The 16993-nt window shown below is 40.8% G+C and overlaps 1 protein-coding gene across 13 annotated transcripts in view; it reads right to left on the bottom strand.

The window, feature by feature from the left end:
- The window catches only part of TACC2 (transforming acidic coiled-coil containing protein 2), a 148641-nt gene that overhangs the window by 52552 nt on the left and 79096 nt on the right, over positions 1-16993 (bottom strand). The window contains exon 1 of one of the 13 annotated variants that reach the window (XM_069797148.1): positions 11287-11677. The exons of the other annotated variants lie outside the window; for them this stretch is intronic. Coding sequence (XP_069653249.1) covers positions 11287-11354 — 68 coding nt within the window. The 5' untranslated portion in view covers positions 11355-11677. Of the gene's footprint in view, positions 1-11286; positions 11678-16993 lie in introns of those variants that run through there. 13 annotated transcript variants of the gene reach the window in all.

Raw genomic sequence — 16993 nt, 5'->3', positions numbered from 1 at the left:
AACAAAAAGGTCAGCGAGGCAGAACGTTTCAGCAATACATCTCTCCAGGCGAAGATCAATCCTACTCTCAACATTGCCACTGAGCTGCTGCACATACGTGGTCTTGGTCAGTTCATTTCAGCATCTACCTCCTAGTCTGCCTTATCCACTCAGGCTGGGATCTCTTAATGCCAAGAACAGCTTCTTGCTGTGGATGTATGCAGAGTCCAGAGTGGGAAAAAAGACTGCTTGGCACACATTACATTTGAGGGTTTTTTCCTTCTGTTTATATGAAATTCAGTAACTGACAATCTCTTATAATTCATCTTGTGGTATCACTCATGTTGCAGTTACACCGCAGAGATACATACAATCTTTCCTCTTGTTTTTTCTTCAGACTCTTACAAATACAGCTCTGGATCATAATTCAAAATCACCAAGGGAGCCCAAATGGTAATTCCTTTCCTTGAGATCAAGTTACCAATTTAGGCCAGCAGCCATTAGCTGACCCAAGGGCCAAGGAATATTCTACAGCTACAACACAAGGACCAAGAATATTCTATAGCTACAACAAAAAGTCATTTTTTTTCATCCCAGCACTAGGTTAGGATAATATCAAAGATGTGTCAACTTTGTATGCTATCATTTTTGTACAGTATTTGCCTATTCAGTGATTTCCAGCTACCATGACATTCCACAATAACTAGCTTCGTTTAATATGATGATTGTTAGCTGTGTCTTTGTTCACGTACATGTTTTGAATATGAAGCGTCCCCACATATTTTAAATTTTAATATTAAATTTGTACAGCAACATATAGAAAACATGGATGCAGTGGTTGATTCATCTGGTTATTTTAGGTATTAAATATTTGGTGTCTGAATTAGGCTACCTATCAAACCTAGCACCCAAGGATCTGCTAAATGCATGGTATTAAAAACAACACAAATACAAACCGTGATAGGCATAAACCTCACAAATGATATTTCGCTTCTCTCTAATAAAATACACCATTGAAATGATAGAACTTCTCAAAAGAATTCAACAGTACAGATAGCTCTGAAAATGTTTTGCCCCGAGAAGAGCAAAACCAGTAACCTTAGCCTAGCCTGCCAAAGCTGAAGGGTGGGTGACTTTTCATGGACCACTGAAAGCCATCTGCCTTGCTGCCTCTCCCCCCATGGGGAATGTTCTCAGTGCTGGATCTGACGCTTGTATCATTGAGTCAGGAGCTGGGGGAGGTACAAACATGTCACTTACATGTCACCAGACTCCATTTACAAGACAGTTCCTTTAGGGACACATTTCTGACCATTAACTATTAATGGACTTCTCGCACTGTTGTAACGGTATTTAGTGACAACGTCATCTATCCTATGATTAAATAAATTCACAACAAAGCTATACTGTGAGGAGACAAACCGCAAAATGGGTCACAAGAAGAGGATGCCAAGAGGGAAAGTCAAATCACCAGCCTTGTCTTCAGCTCACATCCTGCTCCTACTGACATGATATCATTGTCCCACCAGAACATTACTACTGATTTGCACACACAAGATGAGAATCAAGCCTTGCAAATAAAGGAAAATAATGTTTGGTACCCCCAAGGTAGCCATACGAAAACTGGAGTGTATTGGACTCTGAGGGTCTGCTCCAATGAAATGCAAAATGCCTCAGACTACACGAGAAGTCAGTGGGAATTCACAGCGTTCCAGTGCCGAGTCTGTACTAAGCAAGTACATCACCTTACGGGGGAATACTTTTGCCTGCTATCCGATATGTATGGCGTATATACAGAATATGTACCATATGTGTACCAGAAAAGGCAATTAGGCCTTGTGCTACTCACCTGCATTGCAACATTGGTGCCACTATTTTACAGGTTTCTGACTTGCAAAGTCTGATCATCAAAACAAAGCCATAATTTCATCACAGGATTATTTCAGCTTAAACAATAATGCTGGCAAGTAATTTTAGTCTTACCTTATAACACTCATCATTGCTAGCCTATAGATCTTCTCTCTTTATTTTTACTTTAAAACTGGATATAGCTCAATGAAAAATAAGTACAATTCCAGCTTCTTTAATCACAGCAATTTAAAATAATTTTATAAAAGAAATCCCTGAACTGGGATGAAGTTAATTTCCTAGGTATCTTCATTCTTTACCCTGCTATCTTTCCAATGCATTGAAACCCTAATAAAAACAATATTGTAGGACAGAAAACCAGACAGCAATTTTTTTAAAAAGGTTTTTGTGAAAGAACATATCCAATCAAAGTTGGAAGGTTTAAATAGGAATTATGTTTTGCATTCATGGGTTTCTGCAGCTAAAGTAATATTCTACAAATCATCTGCAGTTTCTTCCTCAGCAGAGGTATTCTGCTCAACATAAGAGAAGGATAAATGTCACGTGTTCACTTTATGGCCTGAGCTACAACACAGCAGAGAAGAATCCTTTGCAGTTCTCACTTAAGTATAAAGCTTTTATCAAATAAATCCCATTCCACTGAAACAACAAAGACCTACTTTAGTGCAACACAATTACACAAGAACTCATATTGACACTGATGGGTGCGGAAAGCAGGGCAGGCACTCCTCTCCAGAGAAGGATTTTAATATTATTTCGGCATAAATATTCCTACAAGACCCATGGAAAACATGGCTCCCCAGAAAAATAATCACTATTACATCGAAGGTGATACTTCCCAGCCCACAAGTGATGTGTCATGACAGGCACAACCTTTAATTTCAGGACACAAGGGAGGAGGATCATTCTGCATCATGCCCAGAAGCAGCCAGAGTCGTTCCCCTGCTTTGTGCAGCTTTCTGCCTCTTCCACACCACGAGCCCAAGGGTGTAATGTCCTCTGCTGCCCCAGCGCATCACAGACACTTCAGCTAAAGTGTTAATGATTTACACTAGTGTAAATTTGGTGTGAATGGGTAAATATGGCTCAGTTACACACTGCTGCTGATATAATGCTACTGAGCGAATTCACCGCTCTTCCAATAACATTCGACCTCCAACATCAAGTCTTTGGACAACTTAGTGTCTGAGCTGAGATACAAGAACCTGGATTTTCTTTTTTTACATAGGTGAGGTAACAGAAATAAAATGCGATGGCTTCCCTTTTCAGATCATTATGTGGGGCTTTAGCAATGGAAAATAATACCTTGTGTGTTATCCAAACCACACAGATCATTTTGGAAATGTGTCTTCTAGAATAGATTGCAAAAAGAAACTTACGAATCCCTTAAACATTGATCACTTGCTATAAAAAGGCCAATTTTTCCTCACAGGACGGTTATATTTAGAGAATAGGATTAGAACTGCAGTGGAGGGGAATTAAAAGGGCATAATCATCTTTAAAATAATGTTGATTTTTGGTTTTTAGCCTATTGTATTACAAGTAATCTTCCTCCCATAACTGACAGGGGAAGAAGGAATTATTTTTTCCTGCTTTTTCTGCTTGTTTATTCAGCGATTTTGAGAGCATTTTGTGCAGAAGCCAAATTCACACTCCCCCAACAAAAGCTATTTCCTGCTTTCACGCAGCAACCAGAAAGAAATGTCTCAAGCTGTGGGAAACCACATCTGAAGCAAAAAAGACTGAGGGGTATAACATGGCATACTTAAGCAGCACTTCAAACTACTTAAATCATTTTTCTAACTGATTAGCAAGAAGTTCCCCATATTGCTTTAAATCATGTTAAATTTTTCCTTTTAATTGATTTCCTGAGATCTAATAGGGTATGTTTTTCAACACTACTAATATAAATGAATAATGAAATGAACACCCATCCTTTCTGGCCAGCCTGCTTTCCCTTTTACTTGCTTCAGCCTGAATAATGAAAACATCTATGTTACAGAAACAGGACTCAGAATTGAAGATTTTTTTTAATCCTTACGCTCTTTTCAGGCAGATGCTTTATTCTCAGAGGAACAACAGGAAAATACCATTTAATTAAAGGCACTCATCTTCAGACATCACAACAGCAAATACACTAATGTGTCCCTAAATCACCAGAGGCTGCTAAATACTCAAACACGTAAATCTCTTAAGAGATGAGAAGAAACAGTAAAGATGCAGGATACCCCAATATCCAAGGTAGAAAATACTTACCACAAATACAGTTATAATCAGTCAATACATAATAATCCTAGTCAGTGTCGCACTTTGTTCACCCTAGTAGGTTAGGGATTGGTATTTGAATCAGTAGTTGATATTTAAGTATTTAATACCCATGGCAAATATCTTTCCTCTGCCTTTAGTACCAAGCTCTAAAGTTTTAATCCAGGAAACAACATCCTGTTAACCACCTCCTCAGAAAGCACCCATGTGCCTGTGCTCACTGCTATACAGCATCATGCAATGCCTTCAAGGGAAAACAATCAATAAATCATTGGGAGCCAGAGTCATAGGTTTGAAATTGCTTTGTTTATTGGAACTACCTTTTAAATGCAACAAGGCTTTCCAGAGACACACCTCCGCTCTGCCACACTGCTCAAAAGCAGGAGCCGGGGACAAAACAGCAACTGTGAAATGCAATGATGAATATATGACACCTGTAATCCCTGGGGGACCAGTTTATCTTGAGAGGTACAGAGAGTCGTGAAAATAGTGAGATGTGGAAACAAGACCGTGTTCCTGCAACGCTTACAGTCCTTCCTTTCAGAAAGGAGATAAGGACTACATGGAGGGTGGAGAAGGGGGGACGTGGGGAGTCCCTTTGCTAAAAGGGAAAGAGGGGAGAAAGAGTCCCTCTGCCAACCTGCTCCATATTCTTCCCGTTTTACCACTGCACGGCCTCCGTAAAGCTGCGCAGAGCTTCGCGCAGAGCTTCACTGACACTTATTCCTCTGCTTCAATGCATGAACCAGCTGCATGGATAGAAACACGGCCAGGAAGCAGTAGGAGCAAAGGACAAAAAACATCCCAACCTCTTAACAACAACAACAAAATCTCTCGTCGGGCTATAATAATTTCATCTTCTGACTCGGGGGTGGGTGTGATCCTTCTGCTGCCACTCCAGCCCGCTGTAGCTCTGGGAGATTTCTCGTTGACTTCAGCAGAGCTGCAGCTTTACCTCTCCCGTGGGCACACTGTGCTGCTCCAGCTCTCGACACAATGAAACCGTGCCTTTGGGTAGGTGCTGCGTGAACGCCCAGCTCAGGGAAATGCCGACTCAGCACAACAGCGTGCTGGAAAAAGCAATCCCTGATTTGCAGTGGCACCTCACCAGCTGGCACCCAGCTGGACTGCCCACAGCTCTGCTAGGTGAGGAACAACGGTGCCAAACCTTCCCTTCCCAGGCTCCCGCTTTGGAAGGGGACAGTCCTGCACTTGGGAAGTTAAACAAAGGGATTCAAATTCCTTGCTCATCCTCCCCCTCCTTTAGCAACCAAACCCTCTTCCCAGCACAACACTGGGACTCATTTCTAATGAGAGCAATGAACTGTTATTAACGAGACCAATAAATGCAGGTTTCTGTGCTGAAGGAAATCAAAACTCAAAAGCAGGAGTTTATGTGATTCTAACTACTACTAAGTTTCAGATACAATCTGGTCTATATTTAGCCCTAGAAACAAGCTTCTTTTGTTTAGGAAAACCTTATCTTGTAAATTTGAACATAATTCTAAGGATTCTGTTTAATCAAAATCAAATAAACTTGAAATGGAAAGCCCCAGATTTTCCCAAAGTTTACTTTTCATCCCAACAGAACGAATGGCCTCAGTTCTTCCTCCAGAAAGCAAGAGGCTTCCCAAGCACCCATTTATCTCCTCAATCAGTCCTCATAGCAGAGGGAGAGGAGCTGTAGCAAACAGTACCGTGGAGAAGCAACAAAATTAATAGAGCTCTACAATTACCTTGAGGTCTGTCTTGGAGATATCTACAGTTGCTTAAACCAAAATTCAGTTCAGATGCTATATGTTTAGACAGGCTACGTTGCAAACTCCACTTTGGTTTCTAGAGCTAAGGAGGAATCCTACTACCTTGTCTAGTTTCACCATCAATGAAGGCTCTCAGGCCAAAACGTGCCTTAAAAGAAACCTTTGAAACCTCAGACTGTGGTGGAAAAAGGAAACTAATTCAATTTTTTTCCCATTAAGCTGGCTCTCTGGTGCTAATGGGAGTACAAAACACGATATCCACAGTCTGCGACTAAATTCAGATGGTTGCTTCAGAGCATTTAAGGATCTGAAGGGAAATGACACCTTTTTTTCCTTAGAAGTTTTTCCACAGTAAAAATATATTTGTTTCTTACAGCAAACACGCCCACCTTCTCAAAGAAAATGCAAACTGCATTGGAATTCTAGCTATAATTAAAACTTTGCCTTTGCCACTGAAAAGCCTGCTTACCTGGACTAAATAAGAAGTTTGTTACATAGCTAAATCCTTAGCAAAGCATCAGAGATGGATAAGGAAATGGTATCTAAGATGTTAGCAAATACAAAAACTCTCTATAGGTGTAAGGTCTTAAAACAAAGGAAATGTGTTTATAATAGACAGAAACACTTTTGTATGTACTATAATCATGTTAGAGAAACATTAAAAGCACCCAGAGTATTACCTCTTGAAACACATAGGACTGAAGAGCATCTTTGATTTAAATTTAACAAGCAGTTACTTTGACTGCTGGGTCAAGCAAAGCAAAAAGCAAAAGCAGACAGGGAAGCAGTTCTGACTATAAGTGACAGCCACAATGCATGTGCAGGAACGCCTTTTCATTCATGTTTTTACTACCTCACATCAGTTTGTATTTTCCAATTTGCCCGTATGTCATAATACATAATAGATGACAGAAGCTCCATTATGCATGGCATAGGGCATACCATTCACTATAGAGAGCCTTATAATATACACTTATTTGCCAGATGTGTGGCATGCCTTGCTAATAGAAGGGTGAGTGATTCTGGGGTCTTTTTATTTTGTTTTCAAGTTTAAACGTGACCTGCCTACTTCTAGTGACAGATGTAGCAGTTGATGTAATAACCTCTCATATCAAAGGAAGCGCTGTCATTGACTTCAGAGATGAGATTCTTTGGACTCAAATAAGGGAGGCTGGAATAAAAGACAGGGGAGCTGGATAGAAGAATTTGCTCGTTACTTCTGGTCCATTTTCTCTTAAGTAAAACACCCCCACATCTTCCAGCACTTCACCCTATTTAGTAGACAAATCTAGTAGAGAGAGTATGCTCTAGTTATTGATGGGGATGCTTACTGATGACTGGCAGTAAGAGGAAGAAGAAAACAAATTTACGTAGAATGCTGACAATAGGCAGAACTATCTGTCAAGGGATTAACTCAGACTAAATACCAATTCAGTAACAGAAGCCTCCCCTCCTCCCAAGACCCAAATTCTTTTCAATACTATCTATCTATCTATCTATCTATCTCCCACTCTTCCATGTATGTTTTCATTAAGATGATTTTCCTATGTATGAGCATATAAAGCTGGGCAAATATTTTACCAGACTAATTCTATTCAAACTTTTAAGAACCATATAGTGGATCCTTTTCAGTTTGGGAGATAGAAGAATAAAAATTGTGGCAGCAAGCAAGGGCTGCATTTTTGTACGTATGAACAGATAACTTTTACATATACATGCATATATATACACACGTACACACAGAACAGCTGCTCACATCTCTTAGGCACAAGGCTGAGTCAATCCAGTTTAAATTTTTCTGAGTCTTCCCAGCAACCAACAAACAAATGAAAAGACGATGCAGCAAAAGAAATATTGAAAAACAACCCACAAGGGCACCAACATCTTGGCCTGCTACCAATGATCAGTAACATTCAATTTCTTTCTTGGAGCCTGATCCAGCTTCGACTGAAATCAGTGGGCATTTCACCACCAACTTCGGTGGGAGCTGGCTCAGTCTTCAGTCATTTTCCTCTTGGATTGGCAAGGGATGAAAATGTTAGAGACGCAGCATGTAGAGCTCCTGATGGGAGGAAATAACACATCATCAGCCCTTTGGCTGATCAAGAAATGGCAACTGCATGTAAATCCTGCCCAGTTACTGCAAGTACAGCAACCATAATGCTCCACAAAAGGAAGGTGTGGTTCATGCTTAGGAGAAAGGAACCCTTTCCATCGGAGAAAAAAAAGATTCAGAGATGACAACTGGCTAAGAGCTACCAACATTTAAAAACCTACCAACATTTCCAGTTTACTAATACTTAAAAAGTATTACCATGAGATAGAAATAGATTACTATTGAAAAGAAAACCACTAATATGTAGGTGATAGAACTTGGCAAGCTGAATTCCTTTCACATCCTCAGTAGGACAAAACTGGTGTCTCAGCGTAGCACAAACAGCACATTCAAGGATACTGTCATAAGTGCACTAGATGTGTGTACACACCTGAACAAATTCATGCACACTTAACATCATCATACTGTCATTTGCTTTTATTTCAGCTGAGTCCATTCCTATTATGTGATTGAAACGTGCCCTTGATTTAGCTAAATCTGTGACCACCAGGGTGCCTGCTGCAATTTGCAAAGCACATGACAGTGCTTATAATGTCAATTGCGAGGTCTTAACCACACCACTTTTATCTGCAGTTAACTTTTATTGTCACAGGCTTCCCTTGGGCTTTCCCTTTTTTATCATTCAAAATTGACTTTTTTTTTTTCTTTAAATAAAAGGACAAATGTCTACTGCCAGTGACTGAGTCGCTAACAAGCCACAATGAACAACAGAATACCCCAGGCTGTCGGTATCAATAATGGCTTTATTACAAATACTTTTATCCTGGCTGAAACAAATTTACATTAAAATTGGGAATTTGGCATACACATACAAAAAGAGTGTATTTAATCATGGATACACTCTAAAACCTTAACCTAGACCCCTTTTCAGCATCAATTCTACTATCAATTTCTTTCTACGACTTTCCCTAGTGTTTAGCAAAAAAGTCCACCATGGGACACTTTGGAGGAACAACTAAAACAGCAGCTATTTAAGGAATTTGTCTCTGTACTTTTTTGATGCTAACATAAATCTATTCTAGTAATGATTTCTGATTTACACCCCTCTAATCTAATGAACTCAGAGCAGCCAAATCCAACCCTGCTTTCCCTTTGTTAAGAAGCTGTCTCCATTAAGCAGTCAGCCTCTGGTGATGGCTAAAACGATGACTTCAGGGATGCTATAACTGCATGGGCAGTTACCCAACTTGCCTGGGACACTGCCAGATGTTTTTGCCTCTGAACTATCACTGCCATTAAGGAATTTGCTTCTGTGTGCAAAGTTAAGTTAAATGTAACCTCATTAAAAAACTGTTGGTAAAAGTTATAGCGATAAGGGTATAAAGTCAAAACCTCAGACCAGAACTGATTACCATGACATCCTGTGAGGACATTCTTGTTTTCGGAAAACAGGCCCGTACTTTCTCAAGGATAAAGAAACATTTCCATTCTTATCTCATTTTAAGTATTTAGTTGGAGTGAAGAAAATGCCACACTCTTTTAGTGATTTATTTAGTGCAAGATTAGTAGTCTCTTTCACAAACACTTTCCAAGGACATCAACAGTTACTGAATGATGCCTGTGCTAAAAGTATACCTGTTGATTATGTCGGGCCTCAAAAGATCATATTGAAACCCCACAGGAATGACTAACTGCAAAAGATGAGTGTATTTATATATAAAAGGAGTCATCAAAAGAGATGACAATATAATTTACTCACGTGCCCCCAAAATATATACACATATACATACACACATCTTGATCAGTATGTTCTTCAACAGAATGCATTCTTAAAAGGCTGTGAAGATTGTAGATAAAAAACACTGAACCCTGCTTTAGCTACATCTCTTTTATTGCCCAGTCCAGGATCACTGTTAAAAATCAACACCAGTTTGTGCAGGCTAACATGTAATTTACAGCACTTAAAAGATAATGAGGCATCAGCTTATTCCACCATATCATTAAAATAGATGCTGTATATAGGAATGTCAGTACTATATAAGATGGAACTATATAGAAAAAAATCTTAATTGGTGAAGCTATACATCAAAGGAACAAAGGATGCAGAAATGCTGTTAGGCCTGTATCTTACAAATGTAACAAGACAGTATCAAGCAAAGCTATCTGCTGATATACTGGAATATGACAATAGGGACCATACACCTACTTGTAAGGCCTATTATAGAGGCAAAACTATCAGTTACTGCTCTATCATTCCCCAATGACTCTGAAGCACTTATCTCAAACATACAAATGATGTCTCAACTATAATCGGATCTGCCTTAATAAGCAGACATTACATTGAAAAAATTTTGAAAAGACCTCTATGAGGCTCATTTATAGACTAGCCTTAGTGAATAAATACCTAAAACTTACCAAAATACATGATCAGAAATGAACTCCGTGTTCAGACATGTTGGATAAATGTGATTTATGTAACTGAAGTGACAATAGGAGACAAGGCAATTCTTCCAAAATCCATTCAGAGGTAAGGTCCACGTTCTAGCATGCAAGCTGAGTAGTTTGGGGTGGAGGGTAGGGGGAAAAGACTGTTGGCTAAGTAAACTGATAAATCTTCAACCAATAAATGACAAAATCCTATTCACAAATGGGAAATGACTCTGCTATTTCTGCATGCACATACCTATTTGTGCACTTTCATATATGATTTAGCCATCTGAAAAAGTGATATCTTGTTCTGAGCTAGCACTAATTGTTTGCTTTCTCCTCCCTCCTCCCAATGAACCTTTCAGAGTTGGCCTTCAGTGAGAAGAGATCTAAGGACACCTTGCTTATGATTCATCAGAGGATATAATACCATGACAGGGACGGATGCTGACAAGGGTGATGTGACCTGAAAAACAGTATCTGTATAGAGAAAAGCAAAAAGAAGCTCTGAAAAAACAGTGAAATGCAGCTCCATGCTGTGCATTTTAAACAGAAAACACAGAGGTGGTAGGTTTGGGAGGGGGAAGGGGTTGGTTTTTTGTTCGCTGGAAATGGTCATTGTGTTTGATTGATTATGCATCCAAAACATAAAAAGACAAAACATATGGTACACTGCTATTGATCAACACAAGTGAATCGAGGTGGTCAGTCCAAGCGAGATGCCTTCATACTAGGAAAGCATTATAAAACATAACTCACGATATTCAGCAAAACCTTAACTATGTCTCCAGCTGAATGCAATTAGCATTAAACAAAGGCCTCAGACACAAAAGTCAGCCCCTTAACACACCGCTCAGGTTAAGTGCAGAAAGGCTGCAGGCCCAGCAGTACAGAGGAAAAAAGAGGAGAGCAAAGGGAATCCACACTTACATGGCCTCTGACGGTTCCCGGTTCAGGCTACCTGTCTGTGCCTGCTGCAGAGACTGCGACCCTCCCATCCTCAGCGTGCCCTTGGGTTGAAGCTAGATGAGAGCAAGGCCAGCTTCCTCCGTAATTCCACCAGCAAGGAGCCCCGAGAGCTCTGACTGTGTAGAGGCTGCAATACTGCAGTGCAGATGGAAACAGCTGCTTGCATCAGTGGCAGCACAAGCAGAAACACTTCAGCAGCAGCTTCTCTTCTCTGAACTGTTGCCAGTTATTTTTTTTTTGTCCAGATGAACACTATTTATAAAATAAAATAAAATCCCAGCCACTGTGACAGGCTAATCATCTGCTAAACATCAGTGGTCCAAGCAGCTATGGTGCAAGCGCCTCTAACACAGGACTACTGGCTATTGAAACTGGCTTAAAAAAAAAAAAAAAAAAAAAAAAAAGAAGAAGAAGAAGAAAAGCAGACCCTCCCTTTAAGCACACATTGTCAGCTACTGTGGCTCCCTAAGGACCTACAGGCAGGACCATTATATTGTGTTGACTCAGCTGATTTGAAATGCAAATGCATGTGTGCACTGGATGCCATGCATACATTTCCCTCTAATAACAGGCAAGTTGTGCATATCGGGATGATTGCAAAGAGGATTAATAAGCAGAACGGCTGCTTTTTTCCATTTAAACAATTGAGCTCATCCCTCTTGCAAAAAATGGAATCTTCCATGAGGAACGTAGGGAGAATATGAGCAGCCAAGGTAAACAAGCCAATGTGGGATCGGACCCTACCCGGCGCAGCTCCATCCAACAGATCGGTGCACTTAACCATTTTGCTTCTGTCTGCACAGACCCCCTTGCTGGACGACGAGGTGGAGAGCCGTGGGGATGCTCGTCATCTAATACTGATGTGATTAGTGGTGAAGATCTTTAAGCCCAATAGTACAAGCCCAAGCAAACAGCATTCCAAACCTTATGAATAAGCTTATCCTTTTGCCATTGTGGAAGTACCGGGGTACTGGGAATTCACGTGCATAACAAGCTGAAAGGGCTGGGCACCATCACTCTCCACATCACTGTCTTTAGCAAATAACAGATGCTCCACATACAAGTTAGGTTTCGCATCACTAAAGGAGCAAAAATAAGTATCAGTTGCACTACCATCTATACTAGGAATGAAACTCTAGGGACACAAATGGCTGGAAGCTATGTACCAATTCTGGATACGTGACAGGGCAGAGAGGTCAAAAGGATCAGATAAATTTAACAGAAATATTAAAACATACTAACTTCCAAGCACCTACCACAGCATGGCTTTCATGTATCAGTGCAGGCCTCACTAGGCTGACACCTTAAACAGCTCCTGCTTTTTTCTTCTCTGCTTGCAAAAATGGAAATCCAGTAGGGTTTGCATACTTTACAGAAACAAGGACTGCTGTATATATGTGCAAGGTTCTGTCTCTTTGGGTGCACCCACAATAAATTGTTCTTGGGATAAGAAGAAACAAAGATGCTTAGTGAACACAAAGCACATTTCATTTCCAGAGACTGCCTAAAATGAAATTGTTTTATGAACAGCATCAAAATAAATGTTCCTTTTTTTCTCTCTATATTTTTTTAAACTAAGGGGAAGAGCTAGTGAGCCAGCACTTTGTTTAGCCACAAACTTCCAAGCAAGTTACAATTTTGGGGTTGTTTCGTTTCTGGTGAAAGCCAAACCCTCATTTCTAGTGTCTCATTGCTCAACACTTGTCTCAAGTCCCCCAGAGAAGCAGCAGCACTGCCTCCCTCAGGGACCAAGCTTCAGAATTTCTGGTGCCCAGCTGGATGCCTGAGCCACGCTTAACCCCCAAGCTCTGCATCAGAGCCCAGCTCTGATGCTCCCTTGTCAAGGTGGTGGCAGCTCACTATGCCTTCTCTGTATTTGCCAGCTCCCAGGGGAAGGCTTTCACTACTTGGGCAGCCTGACCTGCCTGAACAGCCATTTCCAGCCGTCACTGCACAAGAGATAAGGAACCAAACTCATCCCAGGTACCGTCACAACCCTACAACTCTCAGACCAAGAGTTGAAAATACAGGACACTGTCACTTGACAGGTTTGCACCTCTTCTGTGCTAGAGAATACAGGCTGCTTTTTAGCCCTTTCACAGCAGTGTTTACTTCACCAGACATTTACCAGGATAAGCATAAAACGCCATGAACTGGACAACTTTGTTGGTGCCAGCAAATCAGCAGAGCCAAATAAAAACACAAGTCAGTGTGCAAAATTTTAACATCATGTCAGGTATACACTTGTCAGGAGCATTCCCAAGTAAGTAAAAGACAAAATGTGAAGAAAGTGCATGAAAAGTCCCATTTACACTCTGGCAATAGATTTGAAATCGTTAATAACTCCAGTACTTCCATCCAATATGGGAAATGAATTACACGGCTGTATTCAGAGACCCTATTAGGTTGAGGTTACAGCTCAGCTTCAGTTTTGCATGTGGTATCTATACTGAACTACAGACGACTGGTCTTTTGAGTATCATAAGAGCTCCCTGCTGGATTTCATTTGTTACAGAGAAAAGGAAGACACTGAGAAAAAAAATTTCCTTAGAAAGGCAAACACCACGTTGAGAAAGTAAAGCCCTAGCAGGTACCTGGAGGCCAAGAGGAAGAACACAGGCACAGTTTGTCCTGCCAGTGGGGAAAACAGGAATACTGTCACATCTTCCTAACAAGTGTAAAGAATACACTTAAAAAGCCTGTGTCAACTCCCTAAAGTTTCATGTGTACATCTATTAAATAAACAAAGGCCCAATTAAAAAAGGCTTGGACTGAATCCTACTCTGAGGCAGCATGGTCCTTTCAGGAGCTGTATAGTGGAGAAAGTTTTTATCCCATTCCCCAACACTTCCATGCAACAGACATTTGAGTTCCACTAGAAATTGCAGGTCTTGGCTAACATGTTCACTGACAGTCTGCAGGATCAAGGGCTTCAACCTTTCAAGCCCCACTATGCCCCTGGTCTCTTTGCATGTACTGTCCGGGTTAGCAGGGTGCTCTGGTCTATCATGAGGGGTGTCACAGACAAGGTATTGCCTCCTTCTCCCCTCTGTCTCACTCCTTTTCATGTGCACAGCTCATGGCACGGCTCAGAGATTCACCACGAGGACAGCTCACTACCTCTATGCTGCTCCTGCTTATAAAGGGGACAGGATTTAACTCTTCTCTTTGAAAAATAACCTTCCAAGCAGCTTAATTACAGCAGTGTGAACTGGAGCACCAGTAAAAAAAGAACATGGGCTACAACACTAGTGAGACCTTGATGGATGCGCTACTGTCAGTTTAGTGTCAATACTTCATTGACTGGCCAGAAGAGCTGCTTGGAGCCTTAGAAGAAGGTTTCAGACCAAAAATGAAGGAACTCAGTCCATTACACCCAAAGGCACATGCACAAAGAGAAGTTACATGCTTGAAAGCAGTAGCAGCTCTGACCAAGTACTACATCAACAAGATACAATGAGAGAAACTAAAATTAGGAAAACAAAAGCAAATCAACCTTTACATGCAAATTCCTAATAGTGACTACAGTTACCTCATGGGGAGGGAACACATTTAATAATTTTAAAACACCAGACTGTGATGTCTTTCAAGAAAAGATGTGCTATAACTGAGCCTTGGACTTGAAAGTGTTTGCTGAGTAAGGTACACAAGCGTAACAAATAATAGACTGCAGTCTCTGATCAACACTGCCCAAGAAGCCAGACTGTAGATTTACTTCTGATTTGGCCATAAAATGTGTTACACTACAAAGCTGTCTGTGGACCATGCCTAGGTTGAGGTTTGGAGAAGATCTGTCATTTTGCTTGTTGCTACATTGACCTAAACCCACGTATTCTTTAAACTACTCTAGACACTCAGAGGATCATGTCACTCATTTCACTTCTTGCACTTCAGAGAGAGGGGACATGTAATTAAGCATCATGCAACTACAGCAGTAAGCTTGCAAAGCTAGCTCTGGCCTTTGATTTCTCTGTGGGGCAGAAGCACAGCGTCTGACAGACCTTGAGTCTGAACACAAACGTGGTGTGATCAGCAGCATTGGAAAGTTTTCCCTGCAGCCTGCCCTGAACGGTAAGAAAGACCTTGGATGAGAGGGAAGCTCTCCCTCTCCTGCCTGGCCCCAATCCATCGTCTGGGCCTGCCAAAAAGCATCAATTTAGTACTAAATTTAGTGCTGGCTTTTAAAAATATAAGAACCATGTTGACACTATAAGTACATTTTGCAAGAACTTCTCTGGAACCTGAAAAACACACAGACATAGCTCAAAAAGAGAAAAATAATTTTAAAAATCCCACTGTGTCTTCAGAGGACTTAAAGATGCCCTAGGCATTTCAGCCTAGGGATGAACAGCCATGTAACAACTTATTGTGATCCCACTGCTGGAAAGGACTATTTAACTATTCAGTACCATCCTTCAAAATTTATCATTTTCTCTTCCCGTCTGTTTCATCCATTTAAGCAAGAGCCATATTTTGGCCTACACTAAACTAATGTTTTATTGTATCTTGATATCTATTGGTTAGTTGTTTAAAACGCTGTGCAGGCTCCTAAATATTTGGTCTTATTACATTTCATGTTTATATATAAATTCAGACTTGGGTCACTTGCACCCAATTTGAAATTTTTGGCTTCCATCACAAAACAGTGCTGTACAGGACAGTGATAAGGTTTATGATATACCGAAATTTATGTTCTGTTTCTTTGCTCTTGGCTTCATTGTCCATCGTGCTAGGCATTTACGCCAGTTATAAACATGACCACACATACACACATGGAAACATCAAAGAGCCTACTGAAAGAAAACCCTCCCTCATTCATCTGTCCCTCTTGGGAAAGAGTGGGTGAATATTAAGCTATACCTCCTAGCTGCAATGTATTACTGAGGTACTGTGCAGAAATGAGCACCATATAAAGCAAACCGCATAGACAGAGCAAACCCAAACATCCCAATAACAAAAAAGGTTTCTCTGGTATCCTGAAGGCTGCTGCCAAAGCTCGGAGGAACAGTACTGTCTACAAAAACCAAACAAGCAAAAAGATGGGAAAATATTAAAAAAGGAGATATTATTGTTTAAACATACCCCTCCCCCATTATTATTATTTTTTAAATTTAGATGATACTGCCTTTGCATCCCAAAGATTTGAATACAGAAGTTTTCACCGCAAGGACTCCCTTATTTGTAGGCTGCCTGGTATCAAAGGGCTCATGGCTAGGGCATCCACAACATCAGACTGCTAAGAAAGAGCAACATCTTTCCTAAAGAACTAAAAGGACCAAACTGCTCAAAAAAACCCAACACTGTTCTGTATAGACACAGTTGCAAGGCAAACCAGTGCCTCCGGGAGGCTGGCTGTACTTTTGAGAACACATTAGCACATAAAAGCATTGACACGGTTTGAAGTGCAGTGGTGACAGCCTTTTTAGGACACCCAAGGCTGAAGACTCCAGTACTCCAAAACCCTTCCAGGAGCACCAGCCCTCCTTGACCTTTGCTGATACACCGTCAAAACACAGGCTCCATCTGCTAAGCCCTTCCCAGAAATACGGGTCTCACAGGACCAGTGTTGATCCTTGTGTTACAGAGAAGGTCAAGCAGACTGTTTTCAACCACGCGGGCACTCAATGTTTGGCATTCATCTTTCTGAAGGTTATACAGTAAGCAGTTT

This window comes from Haliaeetus albicilla, chromosome 11 (assembly GCF_947461875.1).
Source record: "Haliaeetus albicilla chromosome 11, bHalAlb1.1, whole genome shotgun sequence".
Taxonomy (NCBI): Eukaryota; Metazoa; Chordata; class Aves; order Accipitriformes; family Accipitridae; genus Haliaeetus; species Haliaeetus albicilla.
The sequence above is the reverse complement of the archived record's forward strand: the minus strand, read 5'-3'. Positions and strand labels throughout refer to the sequence as shown.